Here is a 26195-nt window from a genome sequence, read left to right as displayed (position 1 = left end):
ACATAGGAGGCAGTATTATAGTAGTTATATTCTTGTACATAGGGGGCAGTATTATAGTAGTTATATTCTTGTACATAGGGGGCAGTATTATAGCAGTTACATTCTTGTACACAGGGGGCAGTATTATAGTAGTTATATTCTTGTACATAGGGGGCAGTATTATATCAGTTATATTCTTGTACATAGGGGGCAGTATTATAGTAGTTACAATCCTGTACATGGGGGCAGTATTATAGTAGTTACAATCCTGTACATGGGGGCAGTATTATAGTAGTTATATTCATGTACAAGATAGGGCCTAACTTGCTGATCAATGGGGGTCTGATCAGTGGTGAGACCCCCACAGATCACGAAAACGAGGGGTCCCATGTACCTCAGTCGCACCCCTCATCGCTCCGTCAGACTAATGGAGCTGACGGCCACAAATGACCGTTCTGTTCCATTAATCTCTATGGACAGAAATTGCTGGGCGCTGGAAAACCCCTTTAAGGCTACATTCACACTGTCATATGGGGGACGTACATACGCCGTATATACGTCCCCCATGCATGGCAATGGGTGCATGGCGCCGTACGGGAGCGGCACTGTACCGTTCCGTATCTAAGAGAGAGATAGGACATGTCCTATTTTTCCCCGGAATACTGCGCCGTGCGCCATATATCCCTATGGAGAGGGGCAGGGGTGAGCAGCGTACTACGGTACGGTGGACAGACATTAGTGTGAATATAGCCTAAGAGTAATCTTTTAAACCACCAGGCTAATATCCTTTCCATTATATTCCTTTTTCAGCTTTGAGGTTTCCCCCTGCCCGGAGCCTGGATATAGTTTACAGAAAATGAGGGCATCACGTGTTCATGGAGAGGGTAAAGAAGACTGTGGACTGAGCAGATACATGACAAAGTCACTCCTCCTCCCCATCAATACCTTTGCAGGGATCATTCAGTGACTGTTTGGACTCCTGTTCCTGCATGGACTACACCCTGCACTTTCCGGGTTATTAACAATGTACAGCCTCCAACACATTAATGTTATATGGGGCAGTGGTTTTACTATCAAAACTGTAGCAACTTGATACACTGGAAATAAAATTCTGCTAACTTTCTGTGTACTTAAAGGAAATCTACCATCAGAATACCTGATGGTAGATGCCAACCACTCACCCCCAGTCCTGTGCTGATCTGCAATAAGCTTCTTTTAGTGCAACATTTTCTAGAAATAAAGTTTTTACAAATATTTAACGAGCCTGAGGTGCTCTGCAGAGCACCTCCTGGCTCCTCCGTTTAGTAATTATTCATGGCTCTAGGCTTGGCAGGCTCCGCCTACACAGCGGTCAGAGAGCCGGTGACATCACCGGCTTTCCCTCTACAATTCTTGCACTAAGTGCGGTCATAGCAGGGTATATAGATGTATTGCTATGATTGCACATAGTGACGTTACCGGCTCTGAGCGCTGCGTAGGTGGAGTCAGCTAAGCCGAGATCCATGAATAATTACTACTCAGATGAGCCAAGAGGCGAATAATTACTAATTAGAGCACCTCAGGCTAATTTACAAATTTTTAAAAGCTTTATTTCTAGCAAACACTGCGCTTCTAAGATATACTAAAAGAAGCTGCAGATCGGCACAGGACAGGGGTGTTCTGATGGTAGATGTCCTTCTTACAAGTCTCAGCATAAACTCCCACAAGTGGATGATCAATGTATTGCCTATGTTAGCTGGACATGGCCCGAAATAATTATTTTCTTGGGATGAACAAAATGATTTTTGCTGTTTATATGGACGAAGAGAAATATATTTATTTAATAAAATTACTTTAAACAAACAAACTTGTGACAAAAGCTGCTTACTGAGCATCACGGGATGGTTCTTCCTGAACGATATTTCATGGCGCCACCTAGTGGCACATTGCCAGCAGGATTTCCAGCAGGATCTTGTTACATGATTATAAACCCTGCAAATATTACTCTGCAGTTATCACTTGTGGGGGTTTCAACCCAGGCCTGGAGCTTTTCAAGAATCTTAAGGTGTTTCATAGTATTTCTAGTGTTATAAACGATCAATTAAAATCTGGGGAACCGGTAAATATTTTACATTATGTCCTTGCAGGCTCCAGTTATACCTCTGTAAGGACAATAGGGTTATTACACAGCTGCAGCCAAGGTTATATTTCGCCACAAAGGCTTTGGAAATTTAGGCTATGTATCTGTGTAATATTATCTCAATATGTAAATAAATATAGTATATATATATGTATTTTAGGTGTGAACCTAACTTAACACAGGACAATTTCTCCAAGTATAGAACAGCTGCCAAGAGACAGCAGGGTGTATAGGTTCTCTGTGATATTCTGTGTAAACTTAAATCTGTTACCCCACAGGGTGTCTCCTGAGTGGCATGACTCTCCATGTATAATAAGTTACCTGAATAGGGAAACTCCCACTCAGTATGCACAGTGGAGGCCGGGGCATGGATGCTATACAGTTGCATCCATCCCCCATAGACTCTTATGGCCTCTGTTGAGCACAAAGATCAGTCTCCAGCACTATGGTATAATACAGTTTGACAAGTTTTTTCATCCAGTGTTTTCTTCTGGACACAAAGTACACTCTGCATACTGAAGCAAAAAGTAGGCCTCACCTCCTGGAACATGTCTGTGAATACATTCAGAGTTTGCCCTGAAAGCTTTCCTGGCATAAACAAAAATTGTAACCAAAAGGTATTCACTTTGTTATAAGGATTCCCAGGAGATAGACAGATCACGATGTGTCCTTCTGCGTTCCTGCAATATTAAAAACCTGCGTACACTGAACAGAGACTGCAAACAATGGGACTGGTGCAGCCAAGAGATCCCTATCAGATACAGTAAATGCAGACTGCCTGGAGGTTTACAACTGACAACAAATTAATCAGAAAGAAGGTTGGATAATAAGAGTCATTGTCTACAAGGTCACTGAATATAATCTGGGGGTGCCGGGTCTACTTTGGAAAATATCAAGCTGGTCCCATAAACCATTTCTGTACATCCTGTGCAAAGTGTTCTGAAGGGGGTGTAGAGCACTTTATACACAACATGTAACACAAACTGTAATTTTTTTGTTCATCCTGCATCCATATCATACAGTGACCTGGCCCTTTAGTGGTGCTCCCTCAATAACACAACCGCCATAGTTTCCAAAACTTCAAGCACTCCATGAGCCATTTTAGCTTGAGAAAATTTTCAATCCTAATGATGTAGTTGTGGGAGACATGAACGGCATTATTAACTGCACAATGTGAGGGAACAAATTATCAATAATGTGAAGTTTTTCCAGGATGGGAATTGTGAACTACAATTTTGGGATACATTTTTGGAGGTTTATTTCGTTGTGAATTATATTCTGCTGGTCAGTACAATTATGGTGAAATAAAATATATATATATATATACACACACTCAAGTATAGACTGAATATAAACAGAGTATAAGCCCCTCTAATGAAATATCCAGCAGCCTCCCCCCATTAAAAAAATGTCCAGCAGCGGGCTCCCCTCATTAATACGATGTCCAGCAGCGGGCTCCCCTCATTAATACGTTGTCCAGCAGCGGGCTCCCCTCATTAATACGATGTCCAGCAGCGGGCTCCCCTCATTAATAAAATGTCCAGCAGCAGGCTCCCGTCATCAATGAAATGTCCAGCTCCCACGTCCCGCTCTAACGTCACCAGCCAGATCGTAATTCCCCAGCCGGCAACAGGAGGAGGCTTGCATAAATTAAAAGACGGGGAAGCTGAGACTGCACTTTTACAAAGATGTTAATTTGTTAATAAAGTGTGTATAAAAAGGTCTCAAAAACAGTCCCCCCCATCCCTAAGACCGAACGAGCAGTCTAAGGCCCCTTCCACACTGGCGTTTTTCAGGCGCGAGTTCTGCGCGTGCATTTGACGCGCAGAACTTGCATTGCACTCTGTCCCATTGTATTCAATGGGTCTTTCTTCATTAGCGTTGGTTTTCACGCGCGTGCTTGCGTTCGTTTTCACGCGCGTCAAAATTGCAGCATGCTCTACGTTTTTCCCGCCCCATTCAAGTCTATGGAGATGCATCAAGAACACATTGCACTCGCAATCATTGCGAGTGCAATGCGTTTTAAACGTAAGGGTTGCTAGGTGACCAGAATAACAGTATTTCCCCTGCTCGCGATCGAGCATTTAATTAAAAAAACACAATGAAGAACAGTGAAGAATAGAATAAAAACAGTGAACACAGTGACCACAGGATCATTTAAGAGAAAAACACAGTGCAGAACACAGTGCAGAATAGATTACAGATGTTCGGCACATCTGCTTACTTGTCGGGAGATACGCGCGGAACGGTGCGCCCAAAATAGCATGTGAAGAACAATATATATGTGTGAAGAACACATTGCAGATGTATTTAAACATCTGCAATGTGTTCTTCACACACATATATATTGTTCTTCACATGCTATTTTGGGCGCACCGTTCCGTGCGCATCTCCCGACAAGTAAGCAGATGTGCCGAACATCTGTAATCTATTCTGCACTGTGTTTATTCTATTCTTCCCTGTTCTTCACATCTGCTAACTTGTCGGGAGATAATATACACGGGGAACAGTGCAGAATAGATCGCAGATGTTTGCAACTTATCAGAAGACATTCTTTTTCAATTAAATAACACATTTTAATCCCAAACCATGGTCCCTTTGAAAAATGCTCGAGTCTCCCATTGACTCGCGCGTGAAAAACGCGCCACAACCGCTAACAACACGCGCGTGAAAAACGCAAAAACGCTAATTACTCCAAGGAAAAATGGAACAAAAACGCAGCCAAAAATGTCAGTTTTTCACGCATTGCACCCTGACATGAAATGCAACGCTAGTGTGGAAGGGGACTAACTAGGACCCTATCACCAATAATCTGGTAATAGAAGTCCTTTAATCCATTGTGAAAGTGTAATTTTTGGACTAAATAAATGTATTTTTCCCCAAAAAAATTACAGTTTCAAAATTGCACTTCCATTTTGTTTAAACCCCTGTGATACACTTAAAGGGTTAACAGACTTTGTAAAAGTGGTTTTACATAGGTTGAGGGGTGTAGTTTCCATAGTATGGGTTTTAATATTACAGGCAGTTCCCGGGTTATGTACAAGATAGGGTCTGTTGAATTTGTATGTAAGTCGGGACTGTATATTTTATTATTGTAACCCCAACCAAATTTGTTTTTGGTCTCTGTGACAATTGGATTTTAAAAATGTTGGGTTGTCATAAGAACCAGGAATAACCATAAATCTTAATTACAGACACATATAATAAGGTTATAGCTGTTTATTGTAGCCTGGGACTAAAGTACAGTAAATTAACAATTACCAGAGGTCCGTTTGTAACTAGGGGTCGTCTGTAAGTCGGGTTTTCTTAAGTAGGGGACCGCACGGATTTACGGCTCTCAAAGTTGAGAGTTGTCCCTTGCAATGTGGGTCTTGCCAATTTTCACGAAAATTAGAAAAATCACACCTACAGTTCGAAGCCCAATATCCTAGAAACATGCGAGGACGCATAAAAACCGAGCCAACACAAAGCAGACATTCTGGAAATGTTAGTTATCAAGCTATTTGGGTAGTCTGACTATCTGTCCAGAAAAAAAAAAAACACATTATTTTGAAAACGCATCCGTTTTTGACAGGTTTTACCAATTACATTAATTAAAAATGGTAAAAAACTGTTGCGTTTTTTTTATCGGACTGCTTAAAAACGGACCAAAAACGGGTTTAAAACGCCATAGGTGGATTACACTAAGGGCGCTGTCCCACGTTGCGTTTGCAAACGCAGACGCAGACAAAACCGTGCCCACCGGGGCGGTCCGATCGCATCGACGTTTCTATGGAAACGCCTGCGATCGGGGTACGAGCCGCCTGTGTCTTGCGTTAAATTAATGCAATACACCGGCGGCTCGTTCCCGATCGCATAGAAACGCCGATGCGATCGGACCGCTTAACGCCCCTGGTGGGCGCGGTTTGGTCTGCGTTTGCAAACGCAACGTGGGACAGCGCCCTAAGGGTGATGCCACACGTGGCGTTTTGAAACCGTTTTTGGTCTGTTTTTAAGCAGTCCGTTAAAAAACGCATCCATTTTATGGAAACACATCCATTTTTGTCCACTTTTAATTGCGCAAATTCTAAAAACCTGTCAAAAACGCATGCGTTTTTTAACGGATTGCTTAAAAACGGACCAAAACGGTTTCAAAACGCCATGTGTGGCGTCACCCTGACTTGCACATGTATTCACAGCTATTTGCCCGCTATAAAACACCTCACGCTTTACGTTTCCCACTTTTTTCCCTGACTGAATGTCTCCGCGCCCTGAATTGTCATGGACGGCTGTGGTTATCACTCTATTGAATGTTTTTTGTGACTTATAACCCTACCCTCTGTGCTGTAGCTTCCAGGCTGTTACACTGTGCAGGAGCACTTTCTTCCTCCCACTGTGTGAGGTTACAGTCAGGGGGAGGTGGAGACGGTGTAACAATCTGCAGCAGTTAGGGCAGTGGTGGTGAACCCTTGGTGCCAGAGGTGGCACTCAGAGCCCAGAAAGGACATCATTCCCAGCTATGTATCAGGCTGCAAGAACTTCTGTGCCCCTGTAAATAAACGGGTGAGGGACTGAGGAGGTAAGTACATGTTTTTTTTGTTTTCGTTAAATTAATGCAATACACCGGCGGCTCGTTCCCGATCGCATAGAAACGCCGATGCGATCGGACCGCTTAACGCCCCTGGTGGGCGCGGTTTGGTCTGCGTTTGCAAACGCAACGTGGGACAGCGCCCTAAGGGTGATGCCACACGTGGCGTTTTGAAACCGTTTTTGGTCTGTTTTTAAGCAGTCCGTTAAAAAACGCATCCATTTTATGGAAACACATCCATTTTTGTCCACTTTTAATTGCGCAAATTCTAAAAACCTGTCAAAAACGCATGCGTTTTTTAACGGATTGCTTAAAAACGGACCAAAACGGTTTCAAAACGCCATGTGTGGCGTCACCCTGACTTGCACATGTATTCACAGCTATTTGCCCGCTATAAAACACCTCACGCTTTACGTTTCCCACTTTTTTCCCTGACTGAATGTCTCCGCGCCCTGAATTGTCATGGACGGCTGTGGTTATCACTCTATTGAATGTTTTTTGTGACTTATAACCCTACATGCTGCACAAGGGTTTATAAAATGTTCACAATAACTGAACCAGGACTGACCCAGACCACCTGCCGTCACAAGAGAGCGGCCGCCATGCAGTAAGACCCACCTGACTGACTAACACTCTGCAATGTTCCCTCATGAAGAGACGCCTGACAAGAGCCAATCAAAGCCGCGCTCTCATCCGCACGCCTCCTCTGAAACCTGCCATCTGATTGGTTGCTTATAAAAAGAGCGCCAAGAGGAGTTCTCGGTTGACTCTTATTGCACTACGCCGTTTAAACGCTAGATGTCAGTGGTCACCGCGTCCTGTCTATAGTCTCCTCCCTCTCTATGGTCCTCTTTGCTTCATCCCGTATCCAGGAGACGCCGTCATCTGTCTGCTGTCAGGTGTATGAGCAGCGACACCTGCTGGTGGGCGTGGTTAGCGGCTGCAGGGCGGTTGCTGCAGGTTGTAGGCCGGTGACGTGTCTCCTGCCTCCGGCAGGTGAGGAAGAGGAAGGCGACAGTGGTAACCGAGATGTGGCGGCTCCTCGGGCTCTCATCTGGCCGGGAGACCCTTCCATGTTGGGTGGGGAGACTCCTGTCACCGTAACCACCGCACTATCAGCAGGTCAGTCTGTGTACATCCACATTGATGTATATTTCTCGTGTTGTGACGTCACCATTACACCATAATCACTGCATCGTGCAGCACAGCTGTCACCCGTGACGTATAATGGGTGCACCTGCCTCGTGATGACGTCATACTACCCCCCCCCCCCTGACATGTGCCACACACCTGACTGCACCCAATTCCTCAGTCCTGGGTGGTAGTGCACATCCATCAATGATCCCAGTCACTGACAGCAAGCAGGGGCTGAGACAAACTATCACAAAAGTTCTAGAAGAGATGGGAAAAGCGCAACCCGGACCCGAAACCGGTGACATCTCCTGAATGCGGATCACGTATCTGGTCATATGAGACACTTACAACCTGCTCAACCTGTCTACAGCGCTGTGTATCGGAGGAGCAGAGGGGTTAACCCTTGTGACCCCGGAAAGACCAAAAGATGGTAGTCTGTCTTCTAAAGGGATGCAAAGGTCATCCCTGGGTCATATCACTCTGGGGGTGCGTGTCACTGATATTTATTTAGGTTAGTAAGGGGTCCTCGTGCCCACAGCAGGGGCTACGCTGCAAATTAGACTGCAAGACCAAGGGGCAACCAAAGGAGCCATAAAGAGAGGAGAGATCATAATGACCCCTCATTGATTTCCCAGTTATTGCAATCTACAAGGGATCAGCAGCAACAAAATAACAGCTTGAAACCTCCCCAGAAGTTAGCCGGAAATGTCCAAATAGTTGCAGAATGTCTTCAGCGTTACGTTCTTCAAAGATTATGACCCGTCTGTCCCCAGCCTCAGGCCGCATTCACATGTTGCGTTTAAATGGTTTTGGAACTGGGAGATGTTTTTCGAGCACAGCGGGGAACACACGATGATAAACCAGGGGCACTTACTTATAGATCCAGGAACCATGACTGTGGTAATCTTTTTATATTTGATATCCATGGCCTCCTTTCTTCTAAAATCTTCTTTTATTATTTTCTTATAATGTATTATTTATTTTATTTTGCTAATGAAAAGGGTGCTACCAGAGCCCCTCTGTGCTGTAGCTTCCAGGCTGTTACACTGTGCAGGAGCACTTTCTTCCTCCCACTGTGTGAGGTTACAGTCAGGGGGAGGTGGAGACGGTGTAACAATCTGCAGCAGTTAGGGCAGTGGTGGTGAACCCTTGGTGCCAGAGGTGGCACTCAGAGCCCAGAAAGGACATCATTCCCAGCTATGTATCAGGCTGCAAGAACTTCTGTGCCCCTGTAAATAAACGGGTGAGGGACTGAGGAGGTAAGTACATGTTTTTTTTGTTTTTGCTTTTGTTTTTTTAATGCCGCTTCCCCCGACCACCTCACTTTTTATCACGTGGTCTTGGACGACCCCTTGAAGTGCTTGTGATCAGAACTATTCGGTGTCCTTCTATTTAGGTTCTTAATGCAATTTAAGTTTAGATCTGCAGCAACAAAACTGCATTTGGTCTAGTATAAGGTGCTGCAGATTTCCATCCCATGTGGTGTCCTAGGTACAAGCTGTGATTTGAACTCCCATTAACTCTTACAGTTCAGAGGTTAACGAGTGTCTGACCCAAGGCAAAGGTGAACATACAAAACCTACAGGGTGTAACACCCGACATGACCCTTGCCCTGTTCTCTGGAGGGTTACAGGAGCATGTTGCACAGCAGGCGGTCATATAAGTTTTCACATAGTCGCCTGTCGCTGTAATGTCTGGGGGGGGGGGGGGGGGGGATGTCGCTCGTTATCGCACCAGGAAGTTATGTCCTGCTCCTACGAGTAAACACTCACACCCTCTCCAGACACTCGCTGCGGAGAGCGAGGCCTTATCCTGCCACTTTCCTTATCTCCACAGGCTGGCATTTTTTTGTTAAGGCGCCAAGATTGTGTCAGAGGTTTTATTTTTTTTTCCTTCGAAAGTCGTAGACTATAGTATCGCACCCGGGGCCTCTGCTGTGCGCGCTTCTCCCCTGTACGTGGAGTTTAAACTACTCTTGTTGTGTATGTGCTTCATGACAGCCCGAGGCAGCTACAGCCAGCACCGGCCTCATAGGCGATCCTGACACGTGCTAAACATAAACTCTGAGACCAGTGATTAGATGAGCCCGGGCCGGGAGCAGCGCTGCTGGAGTAGCAGGACAGCTTAAAGGGAATGTTCCTACAGTTCTGACTATGCAAACTAGTGTTAGGTATTGTTCCTGGAGAGATGTGTAATCATATATCTATGTATGTAGCGCAGGACTGTGACCTATGGATACGTATTCCAGAACTGTAGCTTTCCTAAGTTCCCTGGGTATGTGTCCTCACACTGCTGTGTTCTCTGCAGCTAGTGTCACTGGAGAGATGTGTTATCGCACCTCTGTGTATGTTCTTAGTGGCAGCAAACTGCGATAAATGGATTTATGTTTCGGGATTGTGCACTTGGTGTGTCCTCACACCGCTGGGCTCTGTGCTCTCTGCATTGAGATGCTTCACAGCCCCTTTTCTTGATATTGAAATCCAGTTGCTTTATGCTTCTGTTTGAATTATACAGCAGGCACTGCAGAGAAGCTTAATAAGGGCACAGCAGTGTGAGGACACCTGCATTGCACTTGGAGAAGCTACAGATTTTATAATAGATTCCATTTAGTTTTCCAACTGATAGATATTAATGGCCTATCCCAGGACCCCCTACCAAACGGCTAATGCCAACAGATGGCTCCAGCTTGGACCCTATTCATTTTTTGGCCCCATCCTTTTATATTAATGTAAGATAGATCGGCTATCTGTATCTCAAGGCTAGAGAACCCCTTTAAACTTCTACTGTTTCCCGTTCTTATTGTTTCAAAATCTCAGAAATTCTTATAAGAGGCTACTTACAGGTGGTTGTATCATAGGTCACAGATAACATGTTGAGTGAGTTTTATAACCTTCTTCTCGTTTTGTGTTCACAGGTCTCCTGAAAGAGACTCCTCCCAGCCGCAGACATGAGTGTGACCAAGCAGTGGGACATCAGCAGGGCTCTGGCCATCGCCGGCCTCTTCCATTTCTTCCACGGCATTGGAAAGTTCTGCCTTATTCCTTTCTTAACCATCTTCTTCCGATACCTGGGACTGAGCCCTTCTCTGGTGGGGGTGATCATAGGCCTCAGGCACATTGTCCATGTTTTTGCGGCACCTCTTTGCTCCTGTATGGCCAGATCGAACAGTAAGAGAAGGGTTCTCATCACCACATCTCTGTTAGTATCGGCCGGAGCTGGCTTGGCCTTTACTTTCTTTCTCCCATTGGAAAGAGATATGGTCTTAAGACATTGTAACGTTAGTCTTCCTTGGAAGGAGAAGTTGACCACACCGGGTGCTCTAGATATGGAAATGTATGGACCTGAAGACAATGCAAGTTTTCTGGTGCCTCAAGTTTCTCCTACACCTCAGGTGGCGCCGTCAAATTATACAGAACCAGTCGAGAATTTGACTATGGAAGCCACAACCATGGAGACGGGGGAGACCTTAAATATGACTTTAACCTCACCAGTTCCTACCGAACTTCTTGAGACCAACTCTCTACATCAGAAAAAGCTTAAACAATCAGCATCTAAGCCAAAAGAGAAATCCCCCACTCACAAAGATGAGGTTGAGGAAATCTCCTCTGATGTAGGTTTGGGCAATTCTTCTGAATCATCTTCAGAACTCAAACCACCCAACCAATCGGTACACAAGAAGAAAGTGCGAGACCTCACCTTGGGCTTCCCGGTTCTGGAAAACCTCCTGGATAACAAACATAAGATTTTCCTGGTGGTCTTTGTCATGATCGTGGTCTGGTCCATGTTCACGGCTCCATTAAAGTGGACAGCAGATGACAGCCTGTACGAGTACCTTGACTTTGTAGATGCCACCGACCGGCACGGTAAAGTTTGGATTTGGAGCCACATGGGGGCTTGCATCGGCTCCTGCGCCATTGTGTTCTTAATAGAGAATCTGAATTGCTTCCTGACGGCCAACATCCCCAGAATCTACCTCCATTTCTACGGATACTCTGCATTCATGGTCGTCACTGTTATTCTTAGTCCTTTTTATCCCATTCACGTCTCCAAGAAAACCGAACACACCAACAAGACCATGAAAGCCCTCGGTTTGATCGGAAGTGACGGTCGGATAATCTTACTGTCCGTCACTGTCTTTTTGACCGGCGCCATCTGGTCCACCGCTCACAATTTTTTATTTTGGCAGATGCAGGACGTGGGCAGCACGGAGCTGTATATGGGAATCTCTGTGGCCATTGCCCTTTTTTTCCAAATCGTGCTACACTTCTTCAGGGGTAAATTGTTCAGAGTCCTTTCGCAGAAATGGACGGTAGTGATCGGCCTTGGTTGCCTGGCAGTACAGATGGTGTATTACTCCTTTTTATGGACACCTTGGGCCGTCTTGCCTATTCAGATATTGAGTGCCTTTAGCAATGGAGCCCTGATATGGGCAGTGAATGCCCAGACTAATGACGTGGCCACGCCAGGGACGGAGAGGTCTCTGCAGTTGGTTCTGCACTGCTTGTCACATGACTGTGGCGCCAGCGTGGGCAGCTTGGCCAGTGGTTTCGTCATCTCCGCCTTTGGCATTCCTGCGCTATACCAAGCGTGCAGCGTAACTCTGCTTCTATGGATTGCGGTGTTCCTGTTGGTCCACCCCAGACTCCCCCACATCAAGAAAATTAACTATTCTCGCCTTTTGGCTGCGGACCACAGTGAGATGAGCGACTCTGACGACGAGCAGGAACGAGACTGGCTTGTAAAAGCTATGAAGGATGAGGACAAACAATGGTAGCCTGTGATATACTGCATGACTTGTGGCATCTTGGACCACCAAATCAATCTCTAATGCATTGTGTCTCTCCGAAAATGAATAATATATAATATTTTATTACATTTTGTGAAGCATTTTTTTTTTTTTTTCCCCCCCCATAGAGGTCATCTATCCTGCAGCTGGGGACAGATGGATTGACATTGGGATAAATTATTCCAGCCCAACTTTATTCCATCTTAGGCCTCTTGCACATGAATGTGGGCCAAAAATAACAGGTCCGAAGTGCCGTGTCTGGGGTCTGTGTCTCATCGGTGAGTGAGGTCCGCTCACACGCCAATGACCACAGAAACGATTGTCTGAGCAAATTTGGGTAGGAATAGAACTATACAGCCGTGTGTATGAACCCATAGAAAAACGTGGAGACTTGGCCAGACAACATTCAGGCGCAAGAGGCCTTACTCACAATTATTTGGCGATGTAGATAGTTCAGGTCTTTTAATTTGAAAAAAATGAAAGGGAGCGGATAGGAAGAAGGATTTGTCCTGGTAAAAAACAAGCCCTCATCCAGCCCTATGAAAGGGCTTCAGCAGGGAGCCAGTCTTCTCAGTGTTCATGCCTATATTACACACACTGGACCAATCTACAGATGTGGCACCAACCATAGAGGCCGATCCGAATATGGCCTTAATTAAAAAAAGAAATTAAGAAACAAAACTCTAGGTGCCCTAAGGTATCGGTGTGATCTGTTTTCTTATTTTAACAGATATAGGCCTCAGATATTGGACCGTGTGTGCATTACCTACTGCAAACAGGAACGTGTTTGGCCAGGTGGACGGCGGAGGGTGAACACTGTTCACCACGCCCATGTTCACAGTCCTGTTGCATCTACATAAGTACCTGACATGCTGTGTTCTCCTATACACATGTGAGAGACACAGACATCACCTACACAAGTACCTGACATGCTGTGTCCTCCTATACACATGTGTGAGAGACAGACATCACCTACACAAGTACCTGACATGCTGTGTCCTCCTATACACATGTGTGAGAGACAGACATCACCTACACAAGTACCTGACATGCTGAGTTCTCCTATACACATGTAATAGATACAGACATCAGCTACACTAATACCTGACAGGCTGTGTCCTTCTATACAAATTTGAGAGACACAGACATCAGCTACACAAGTACCTGACATGCTGTGTTCTCCTATACACATGTGAGAGACAGACATCAGCTACACAAGTACCTGACATGTTGTGTCCTCCTATACACATGTGAGAGACAGACATCATCTACACAAGTACCTGACATGCTGTGTCCTCCTATACACATGTGAGAGACACAGACATCATCTACACAAGTACCTGACATGTCCTCCTATACACCTGTGTGAGGCGTAGACATCACCTACACAAGTACCTGACATGCTGTGCCCTCCTATACACATATGAGAGACAGACATCACCTACACAAATACCTGACATGCTGTGCCCTCCTATACACATGTGAGAGACAGACTTTAGCTACACAAGTGCCTGACATGCTGTGTCCTCCTATACACATGTGAGAGACACAGACATCAGCTACACAAATACCTGACATGCTGTGATCTCCTATACACATGTGAGAGACACAGACATTAGCTACACAAGTACCTGATATGTCGTCCTATACACATGTGTGAGACACAGACATCATCTGCACAAGTACCTGACATGGCCTCCTATACAGGCAGTCCCCTACTTAAGGACACTCGACTTACAGACAACCCATAGTTACAGACAGACCCCTCTGACATTTGGTGAAGCTCTCTGGATGCTATTACTATATTCCCAGACTGCAATAATCAGCTGTTAGGTGTCTGTAATGAAGCTTTATTGATAATCCTTGGTCCCATTACAGCAAAAAATGTTTAAACTCCAATTGTCACTGGGGACAAATTTTTTTTTTGTTTGGATCTACAATTATAAAATATACAGTTTCGACTTACATACAAATTCAACTTAAGAACAAACCTCCAGACCCTATCTTGTATGTAACCCGGGGACTGCCTGTACTCCTGTGTGAGACACCCACATCAGCTGCACTAGTACCTGACATGCTGTGTCCTCCTATACAAATGTGAGACACAGACATCACCTACACAAATACCTGACATGCTGTGTCCTCCTATACACATGTGAGAGACACAGACATCAGCTACACAATTACCTGACAAGCTGTGCCCTCCTATACACATGTGAGAGACAGAGATCACCTACACAAATACCTCACATGCTGTGCCCTCCTATACACATGTGAGAGACACAGACATTAGCTACACAAGTACCTGACATGCTGTGTCCTCCTATACACATGTGTGAGACACAGACAGACATCAACTACACAAGTGCCTGACATGCTGTGATCTCCTATACACATGTGAGAGACAGACATCAGCTACACAAGTACAGTACATGCTGTGTTCTGCTATACACATGAGACACAGACCTCACCTACACAAGTACCTGACATGCTGTGATCTCCTATACACATGTGAGACACAGACATCAGCTACACAAGCACCTGACATGCTGTGATCTCCAATACACATGTGAGAGACAGACATCAGCTACACAAGTACCTGACATGCTGTGTCCTCCTATACACATGTGTGAGACACAGACATCAACTACACAAGTACCTGACATGCTGTGTCCTGCTGTACACATGTGAGAGACAGACATCACCTACACAAATACCTGACATGCTGTGTCCTCCTATACACATGTGAGAGACACAGACATCAGCTACACAATTACCTGACATGCTGTGCCCTCCTATACACATGTGAGAGATGTAGACATCAGCTACACAAGTACAGTACATGCTGTGTTCTGTTATACACATGAGACACAGACCTCACCTACACAAGTACCTGACATGCTGTGATCTCCTATACACATGTGAGAGACAGACATCAACTACACAAGTACCGTACATGCTGTGTTCTGCTATACACATGTGTGAGACACAGACATCAGCTACACAAGTACCTGACATGCTGTGTTCTCCTATACACATGTGATAGACACAGACATCAGCTACACAAGTGCCTGACATGCTGTGTCCTCCTATACACATGTGAGAGATGTAGACCTCACCTACACAAGTACCTGACATGCTGTGATCTCCTATACACATGTGAGACACAGACATCAGCTACACAAGCACCTGACATGCTGTGATCTCCTATACACATGTGAGACACAGACATCAGCTACACAAGCACCTGACATGCTGTGATCTCCTATACACATGTGAGACACAGACATCAGCTACACAAGTGCCTGACATGCTGTGATCTCCTATACACATGTGAGAGACAGACATCAGCTACACAATACCTGACATGCTCTCTCCTCCTATACACATGTGAGAGACACAGACATCAGCTACACATGTACCTGACATGTCTCTCCTCCTATACACATGTGAGAGACACAGACATCAGCTACACAAGTACCGTACATGCTGTGTTCTGCTATACACATGTGTGAGACACAGACATCACCTACACAAGTACCTGACATGCTGCTGTGTTCTCCTATACACATGTGATAGACACAGACATCAGCTACACAAGTACCTGACATGCTGTGCCCTCCTATACACATGTGAGAGACACAGACATCAGCTACACAAGTACATGACATGCTGTGTTCTCCTATACACATGTGAGACACAGACATCACCTACACAAGTACCTGACATGCTGTGTCCTTCTATACACATGTGAGACACAGACATCAGCTACACAAGTACCTGACATGCTGTGTCCTCCTATACACATGTGAGAGACACAGACATCAGCTACACAAGTACCTGACATGCTGTGTCCTCCTATACACATGTGAGAGACACAGACATTAGCTACACAAGTGCGTGACATGCTGTGTTCTTCTATACACATGTGAGACACAGACATCAGCTACACAATTACCTGACATGCTGTGTTCTCCTATACACATGTGAGAGATGTAGACCTCACCTACACAAGTACCTGACATGCTGTGATCTCCTATACACATGTGAGACACAGACATCAGCTACACAAGTGCCTGACATGCTGTGATCTCCTATACACATGTGAGAGACAGACATCAGCTACACAAGTGCCTGACATGCTGTGATCTCCTATACACATGTGAGAGACAGACATCAGCTACACAATACCTGACATGCTCTCTCCTCCTATACACATGTGAGAGACACAGACATCAGCTACACATGTACCTGACATGTCTCTCCTCCTATACACATGTGAGAGACACAGACATCAGCTACACAAGTACCGTACATGCTGTGTTCTGCTATACACATGTGTGAGACACAGACATCACCTACACAAGTACCTGACATGCTGCTGTGTTCTCCTATACACATGTGATAGACACAGACATCAGCTACACAAGTACCTGACATGCTGTGCCCTCCTATACACATGTGAGAGACACAGACATCAGCTACACAAGTACATGACATGCTGTGTTCTCCTATACACATGTGAGACACAGACATCACCTACACAAGTACCTGACATGCTGTGTCCTTCTATACACATGTGAGAGACACAGACATCAGCTACACAAGTACCTGACATGCTGTGTCCTCCTATACACATGTGAGAGACACAGACATCAGCTACACAAGTACCTGACATGCTGTGTCCTCCTATACACATGTGAGAGACACAGACATTAGCTACACAAGTGCGTGACATGCTGTGTTCTTCTATACACATGTGAGAGACACAGACATTAGCTACACAAGTGCCTGACATGCTGTGTTCTGCTATACACATATCCCCAGTGCTCTTGGAGAATATACAATTCTGGAATATAAATCCATATTTCACAGTCCTGCTGCTGCTAACAACATATAAAAAGGTCTGATTACACATCAGACCTTCTCTCTAAGGAAAATAGCTAACGCTCTCTGCATAGAGCACAGCAGAGGACACGCCGCCAGTGCACTTGTATAATATACATCCATATTTCACAGTCCTGATGCTACTAAGAACATACAACGGTCTGATTACACACCTCTCCAGGGACAATAAATAACACTATCTGTAGAGAGCACAGAGCTCAGCAGTGCAAAGACATGCCCTCAATGTTCTTGGAGAACATACACTGCATGGAAGTAAGTCCATATATCACAGCCCTGCTGCTACTATTAACGTAAAGCAATGTATGAGTACACATCTCTCCAGGGGCAATATAAATCACTGATTGCAGAGAGCACAGCAGTGTGAGGACACACCTTCTATGAACTTGGAGAAGATACAATCCTGGAATAATTAATCCATAAGTCCTACTGACACCACACACACAGAGGTCTGATTACACATCTCTCCAGGGACAATACATAACACTGGCTGCAGAGAGCACAGAGCACAGCAGTGTGAGGTCTGATTACACATCTCTCCAGGGACAATACATAACACTAGCTGCAGAGAGCACAGAGCACAGCAGTGTGAGGTCTGATTACACATCTCTCCAGAGATAATACATAACACTGGCTGCAGAGAGCACAGAGCACAGCAGTGTGAGGTCTGATTACACATCTCTCCAGTGACAATACATAACACTGGCTGCTGAGAGCACAGAGCACAGCAGTGTGAGGTCTGATTACACATCTCTCCAGGGACAATAAATAACACTGGCTGCAGTCTGTATGATCACACCTGCTGACAGGTTCCCTTTAAATTCTCAGCATCTCCAGCACAATTGCTCCATTCCCTCTGTCTTGCTGTCACATACAGATACAACTATTCCCTCTGATCACATGTGAGGCTTGGGACCTAGACATATGTCACGTTATTGGTCCCCAACCTGGAGGTGATTTTCTTATATGTTAATCCCAGCACAGGGAATAATTTCCTGGGGGTTGAGCTACTGCCTGGGTGACAGTGGCTTCGGTGGGATCCTGCAGGCAGGTTGCAGTTGCAGGGAAGCAGCAGTAGGGGGAGCCCCGCAGCCTCTGGTCCAGTGTCTCCCAGCTGATGACTCCCCCTCCTCCTGTCCCTTGTACTTCTTTATCTTTCTCCTGCAGTGGGTGATGCTGTGGTCGGGGGACCTCCGCCTGCACACACAGAGCACATCAGGGATCTGCTGACAATGGAGAAGGAACGGAGATCATCCAAGCAGTACGGATCCCTGGAATCCACCGTATGGAAGCCCAGCAAGCCAGCCACAGGTAAGTCACCCCTCCAGGCACATCCCTACAGGAATGCATGGACCCGGAATCTAGGGAAGGAGTCAAATCCGAGTTTCCAGGTATATGTCATTCATTCATAGGGTGGGTAGTGCCAGGGGGCACCGTCCGCAGCTGCCATGGCAGGGGGGGCACGCCACTACATCCGCAAGCAGCTCTGCACAACTCCATCCATTCATAAAATGTCTCAGCAGCAGCCCCCCAGTCACGTGCGGACCCTCATGAATGAGACGGAACTGTACTGCAGCCTCTAACCCATCCCAGAGCGTCTGGCGGCACTAGACCGTATCGTACGATGGGATTCGATACACAGCTCAGCACTCAGTATCACACATGTTAGGATTAGATACACAGCTCAGCTGACAGTATCACACATGATAGGATTAGATACACAGCTCAACAGTCAGTATCACACAGGATAGGATTAGATACACAGCTCAGCAGACAGTATCACACAGGATAGGATTAGATACACAGCTCAGCAGACAGTATCACACATGATAGGATTAGATACACAGCTCAACAGTCAGTATCACACATGATAGGATTAGATACACAGCTCAGCAGACAGTATCACACAGGATAGGATTAGATACACAGCTCAACAGTCAGTATCACACATGATAGGATTAGATACACAGCTCAGCAGACAGTATCACACATGATATGATTAGATACACAGCTCAGCAGTCAGTATCACACATGATAGGATTAGATACACAGCTCAGCAGTCAGTATCACACATGATAGGATTAGATACACAGCTCAACAGTCAGTATCACACATGATAGGATTAGATACACAGTTCAGCAGTCAGTATCACACAGGATAGGATTAGATACACAGCTCAGCAGTCAGTATCACACAGGATAGGATTAGATACACAGCTCAGCAGACAGTATCACACAGAATAGAATTAGATACACAGCTCAGCAGACTGTATCACACAGGATAGGATTAGATACACAGCTCAGCAGTCAGTATCACACAGGATAGGATTAGATACACAGCTCAGCAGCCAGTATCACACAGGATGGGATTAGATACACAGCTCAGCAGACTGTATCACACATGATAGGATTAGATACACAGCTCAACAGTCAGTATCACACATGATAGGATTAGATACACAGCTCAGCAGACAGTATCACACAGGATAGGATTAGATACACAGCTCAACAGTCAGTATCACACATGATAGGATTAGATACACAGCTCAGCAGACAGTATCACACATGATATGATTAGATACACAGCTCAGCAGTCAGTATCACACATGATAGGATTAGATACACAGCTCAGCAGTCAGTATCACACATGATAAGATTAGATACACAGCTCAGCAGACTGTATCACACATGATAGGATTAGATACACAGCTCAGCAGTCAGTATCACACAGGATAGGCCTAGATACACAGCTCAGCAGCCAGTATCACACATGATAAGATTAGATACACAGCTCAGCAGTCAGTATCACATATAACTGGATTAGATACACAGCTCAGCAGTCAGTATCACACATGATAAGATTAGATACACAGCTCAGCAGACAGTATCACATATAACTGGATTAGATACACAGCTCAGCAGACAGGTTCACACATGATAGGATTAGATACACAGCTCATCAAACAGTATCACACAGGATAGGATTAGATACACAGCTCAGCAGACTGTATCACACAGAATAGGATTAGATACACAGCTCAGCAGACAGTATCACACAGGATAGGATTAGATACACAGCTCAGCAGACATTACCACACATGATAAGGTTAGATACACAGCTCAGAAGACAGTATCACATATAACTGGATTAGATACACAGCTCAGCAGTCAATATCACACAGGATAGGATTAGATACACAGCTCAGCAGACTGTATCACACAGGATAGGATTAGATACACAGTTCAGCAGTATCACACAGGATAGGATTAGATACACAGCTCAGCAGACAGGTTCACACATGATAGGATTAGATACGCAGCTCAGCAGACTGTATCACGCATTACTGGATTAGATACACAGCTCAGCAGTCAGTATCACACATTATATGATTAGATACACAGCTCAGCAGTCAGTGTCACACAGGATAGGATTAGATACATAGCTCAGCTGACAGTATCACACATGATAGGATTAGATACACAGATCTCATATTATCGCACATGATACGATTAGTTACACAGCTCAGCAGACAGTATCACACAGGATAGGATTAGATACACAGCTCAGCAGACAGTATCACACAGGATAGGATTAGATACACAGCTCAGCAGACAGTATCACACAGGATAGGATTAGATACACAGCTCAGCTGACAGTATCACACGTGATAGGATTAGATACACAGATCTCATATTATCGCACATGATAGGATTAGATACACAGCTCAGCTGACAGTATCACACATGATAGGATTAGATACACAGCTCAGCTGACAGTATCACACGTGATAGGATTAGATACACAGATCTCATATTATCGCTCAGCGCCTCATGGAGCACCGCAGACACTAGTTTTGTTCAGTCTGCCAAGTGCTGAAGGAAATGTCAGTCTGTACTGACACCGCGCTCTCCAGACGCCGCTGCTCACAGATATTCTGACAGTTCTTGGACCATCAGCGAGGAGTCAGCCCATAAATCTCAACCTTGTCTAACAGGATCACACAGCGCTCATATTTACCACTATTATTGATAACTTCTTATACACTTTTACAGGAAACCTGTCAGCAGGTGCGACCCTACACACTGCAGCCTGTGTTCACAGCAGTAATGTGAAATACAGATGTATATTCCAGGATTGTACTGGGATTGTGTCCTCACACTGCTGTACCCTGTGCTCTCTACAGCCAGTGTTATATATTATATGTATAATCATGCCTTTGTGTATGTTGTTAGTAGCAGCAGGACTGTGAAATATGGATTTATATTCTAGGATTATAGCTTCTTCTAGTGCTTTGGGAGTGTGTCCTCACACTGCTGTGCTCTGTGCTCTCTGCATCCAGTGTTATAATATTGCCCCTGGAGAGATGTATAATCATGCCTTTGTGTATGTTGTCAGTAGCAGCAGGACTGTGAAATATGGATTTATATTCTAGGATTGTAGCTTCTTCAAGTGCATTGGGATTGTGTCCTCACACTGCTGTGCTCTGTGCTCTCTGCAGCCAGTGTTATAATATTGCCCCTGGAGAGAGGTATAATCATGCCTTTGTGTATGTTGTTGTTAGTAGCAGCAGGGCTGTGAAATATGGATTCATATTCTAGGATTGTAGCTTCTTCTAGTGCATTGGGGTGTGTCCTCACACTGCTGTGCTCTGTGCTCCTGCATTGAACTTTTCAACAACCCATACTCTAAGAAAACATTCCATTAGATCTTCATAAGTGAAGCCGTTAAGTTAATGACTATGTTACAAGTCTGTGAAATCGGAGCGGCGCTTTAGCGCGAAACACAGAGGGTTATCACGCAGCAGACAGGATCAATAATGTTTTATTTCCACGTCTTTCCCTGGATCCCGCTCTCCGCCCTCCATCACCCACTGATTAGGTGCCAGCAGGGATTGTACAGAGAACATCAATCTGGTCGTAAGGGAAGGTTCCACCTCAATAACCCCGGAGATGAAGGATACGAAAGCGGAGGTCATAAGCGGGGGCTCCGCATCACCCAAAACGCTTCACTCTCTGTTATCTGCACATCCACATGGACCGGCCCGAAACTAGAAGCAGGGATTTGTATTCTGTACATTGTCTAACATGGAAAGCAAAATCCCTGTGTATGTTGTTAGTAGCAGCAGAACTGTGATATGTGAATTTATTTTCCAGGATTGTAGGTTCTCCGAGTGCACTGGGAGTGTGTCCTTACACTGCTGTGCTCTGTGCTTTCCACAGCCTGTGTTAGGTATTATCCTTGGAAAACTTTGTAATTATACCATTATGTATGTTGATATTAGAGCAGCAGGACTGTGAAATGTGGATTTATTTTCCCAAATAAATGGACTGGGGGTGTCCTCACACTGCTCTGTTTAAATCTCTGCAGCCAGTGTTGGTGTCCCTGGACAATGTTGTACTTATACTATTGTGTATGTTGTGAGTAGCAGCAGGACTGTGAAATATGCATTTAATTCAGGATTTTGGCATCTCCAAGTGAATTTGGGCCATGTTTTGCTACTGCTGTGCTCTTAGCTATCTGCATTAAGCTGCTCCAAAGCCCCTACCCTCTGCTATGAGTAAAAGTTATAGTAGGGGTCTGGTGGAGTACTTAAACAGTCCCTTAGAGCATAGTGGAGAAGCTGTGGAGCACTGTAATACTGGGAGCACAACAGTGTGATGACACCTTGAGAACAGCTACAATACTAGGCTGTAAATCCATATATCACAGTCCTGCTGCTACTAACAACATATACAAAGTTATAATTATGCATCTCTCCAGGAACAATACCTAACAATGGCTGCAAAGAGCACAGCAGGGCACTTGGAGAAGCAATAATCCTATTAATCCATATTTCACAGCCCTGCTGCTACTAACAACATACACACAGGTATAAAAACACACCTCTCCAGGGACAATATCTTATAATTGCTGCAGAGAGCACAGGGCAAATCAGTGTGAGGACACGCCCCTAGTGTATTGGGAGAAGCTATAATCCTATAACATAAATTACAGTCCTGCTGCTACTAACAACATGCACAAAGGTCTGATTACACATCTCATTCTCCACTGTGCCACTTAAATTGTATTCATCCCTCCGGATATAAGTCTGAGCAGAGCTGTACCTCCCGAATATCCCGGTCTGTAACTGATGAAGGATTCGGGAACATAAATTGTCCTTTTCCCTCTTTTGCAGCAGAAGACGTTATTTCTATGGCCGATTCCACGACCACCGTGGACGACATTGAGGACGAGCTCTTTAAGATAGAAAGACTCCGGGAGATACTGGTCAGGAGGGAGTCTGAGCTGAGATACATGTGAGTACGAGCTGTGATACAGGAGAATATGATCTGAGATACAAGTAACTACGAGCTGAGATACCGGAGAGTACAAGAGGAGATACAGGAGAGTACAAACTGAGAGTCTAAGCTGAGATACATGTGAGTACGAGCTGTGATACAGGAGAATATGAGCTGAGATACAGGAGAGTACGAGAGGAGATACAGGAGAGTACAAACTGAGTGTCTAAGCTGAGATACATGTGAGTACGAGCTGTGATACAGGAGAATATGATCTGAGATACAAGTAACTACGAGCTGAGATACAGGAGAGTACGAGAGGAGATACAGGAGAGTACAAACTGAGTGTCTAAGCTGAGATACATGTGAGTACGAGCTGTGATACAGGAGAATATGAGCTGAGATACAGGAGAGTACGAGAGGAGATACAGGAGAGTACAAACTGAGAGTCTAAGCTGAGATACATGTGAGTACGAGCTGAGATACAGGAGAATATGATCTGAAATACAAGTAACTACGAGCTGAGATACAGGAGAGTACGAGAGGAGATACAGGAGAGTACAAACTGAGAGTCTAAGCTGAGATACATGTGAGTACGAGCTGTGATACAGGAGAATATGAGCTGAGATACAGGAGAGTACGAGAGGAGATACAGGAGAGTACAAACTGTGAGTCTAAGCTGAGATACATGTGAGTACGAGCTGAGATACAGGAGAATATGATCTGAGATACAAGTAACTACGAGCTGAGATACAGGAGAGTACGAGAGGAGATACAGGAGAGTACAAACTGAGAGTCTAAGCTGAGATACATGTGAGTACGAGCTGAGATACGAGTGAGTACGAGGAGAAATATATGACCTTGCAAGCTGAGATACGTGCAAGTACAATCTGACATATGTGAGTACAAGCTTAGATACATGTGAGTATGAGTTAAGATACATGTGTGTAGAAGGTGAGATATCGGTGAGTACGGACTGCGATACAGGAGAGTACGAGCTGAGATGCATGTGAGTTTGATCTGCGATACGTGTGAGTGCAATTTGAGAAACGCGTGAGTACAAGCTGAGATACATGTGAGTACAAGCTGAGATACGTGTGAGTACGAGCTGAGATACGTGTGAGTATGAGCTGAGATACGTGTGAGTACAAGCTGAGATACGTGTGAGTATAAGCTGAGATACGCGTGAGTACGAGCTGAGGTACGCGTGAGTACGAGCTGAGATACGTGTGAGTACGAGCTGAGATATATGTGTGTATAAGCTGAGATACGTGTGAGTACGAGCTGAGGTACGCGTGAGTTCGAGCTGAGGTAGGCGTGAGTATGAGCTGAGATGCATGTGATTACGAGCTGAGATACATGTGATTACGAGCTGAGATACGCGTGAGTACGAGCTAAGATACGCGTGAATACGAGCTGAGATACATGTGATTACGAGCTGAGATACATGTGAGTACGAGCTAAGATACACGTGAGCTGAAGCTGAAATACATGTGAGTACGATCTAAGATACGCGTGAGTACGAGCTGAGGTAGGCGTGAGTACGAGCTGCGATACAGGAGAGTATGAGCTGAGATACATGTGAATAGGACCTGAGATACTTGTGAGCTTGTGCTGAGATACATGTGAGTCGGAGCTGAGATACCTGTGAGTATGGGCTGCGATACAGGAGAGTATGTATAGATGGATGTATAGAAATATTTTGGGCTTTTGGGGGAATTTCTTTTCTTTGTTTTGTTGCATTTATTTATTTCTTCTATAAACATATGACATATTTTTTGTTGTTATCTCTTTTTTTTATAAAACAGAATTATTTCCTGAATACACAGGGAAGGAAAGGGGGGGGGGGGGGGCGGGTGCTGAGACCTTATGTATCAGGGCCGGATTTGTCCCCCATTACAGAATTGATCGTATACTAACAGATGCAGCAGAGCGGAGTTTGTTATAGTGTCACATAGTGCTGCATTGCGTAGTTCGTGTCCTTACGTGACCTCCGCCGCACTACACCGTATTGTGATGGGGCTCTGTCTATGGCTAATATGATTATGGCACAGGAGGGGTTAATCGGGCTCCCACCGGCGAGGAGAAGCGCAGGTGTGAGTCACCCAGAGATGAGTCACCGCTCGCCCCTCTCCGCAGGTTGCCTAGCAACGGCGCAGGATGCGGAGCTGTGAACGCCTGTCCGGTTTTATTAGCCAGACACGATAGGGAGACGCAAACCGCGATGTACAGATTATAATCCCAGCATGTTACCTGCACCTATAATGGAGATTATATGGGGTCTCCTATAAAATTGTTATATATACGAGAAGCAGCCGAATTACTCATGGGGCCACATTTACTAAAAACTGTGTGGTTTGTACTCTGTGCAGTTTTCCTGTGTAGTGTGCAGGGGGCGCCAGATACAGGATTTGTGCCGCCAGTTCT

At 45.1% G+C, this 26195-nt stretch overlaps 4 protein-coding genes across 11 annotated transcripts in view; 3 read left to right on the top strand and 1 right to left on the bottom strand.

Annotated features, from left to right (window-relative positions):
- PIK3R6 (phosphoinositide-3-kinase regulatory subunit 6) overlaps nt 1–1807 on the top strand; it is a 56036-nt gene extending 54229 nt beyond the window's left edge. For all 6 annotated transcript variants that reach the window (XM_072112619.1, XM_072112615.1, XM_072112616.1 and 3 more), the window contains one exon: nt 790–1807. In XM_072112619.1, coding sequence (XP_071968720.1) covers nt 790–946 — 157 coding nt within the window. In that variant the 3' untranslated portion in view covers nt 947–1807. The remainder of the gene's footprint in view (nt 1–789) is intronic.
- NTN1 (netrin 1) overlaps nt 1–7389 on the bottom strand; it is a 249596-nt gene extending 242207 nt beyond the window's left edge. The window contains exon 1 of one of the 3 annotated variants that reach the window (XM_072112626.1): nt 7284–7389. The gene's annotated coding sequence lies outside the window, so the exon portion shown is untranslated. The remainder of the gene's footprint in view (nt 1–7283) is intronic. The other 2 variants (XM_072112622.1, XM_072112623.1) reach the window with 2 other exon arrangements.
- A 28-nt stretch (nt 7390–7417) lies between these two features.
- Nucleotides 7418–26195, top strand: part of LOC140065115 (bMERB domain-containing protein 1-like) — a 31231-nt gene continuing 12453 nt past the window's right edge. Inside the window, exons 1-3 of the mRNA XM_072112627.1 lie at nt 7418–7787; nt 18658–18801; nt 23666–23786. Coding sequence (XP_071968728.1) covers nt 7508–7787; nt 18658–18801; nt 23666–23786 — 545 coding nt within the window. The 5' untranslated portion in view covers nt 7418–7507. The remainder of the gene's footprint in view (nt 7788–18657; nt 18802–23665; nt 23787–26195) is intronic.
- On the top strand, nt 7651–12674 carry MFSD6L (major facilitator superfamily domain containing 6 like). Its single transcript, XM_072112621.1, has 2 exons — nt 7651–7787; nt 10714–12674. Exon 2 carries the CDS (start codon nt 10747–10749, stop codon nt 12571–12573), a length of 1827 nt encoding a protein of 608 aa, XP_071968722.1. The 5' UTR covers nt 7651–7787; nt 10714–10746; the 3' UTR covers nt 12574–12674.

Source organism: Engystomops pustulosus, chromosome 6 (assembly GCF_040894005.1).
Source record: "Engystomops pustulosus chromosome 6, aEngPut4.maternal, whole genome shotgun sequence".
Lineage (NCBI taxonomy): Eukaryota > Metazoa > Chordata > Amphibia > Anura > Leptodactylidae > Engystomops > Engystomops pustulosus.
This window is presented reverse-complemented; position numbering and strand designations above follow the sequence as displayed.

Excerpts from the sequence above, each read along its gene's own strand:
- MFSD6L (XM_072112621.1), top strand. The coding sequence starts at position 10,747 with ATGAGTGTGACCAAGCAGTGGGACATCAGCAGGGCTCTGGCCATCGCC.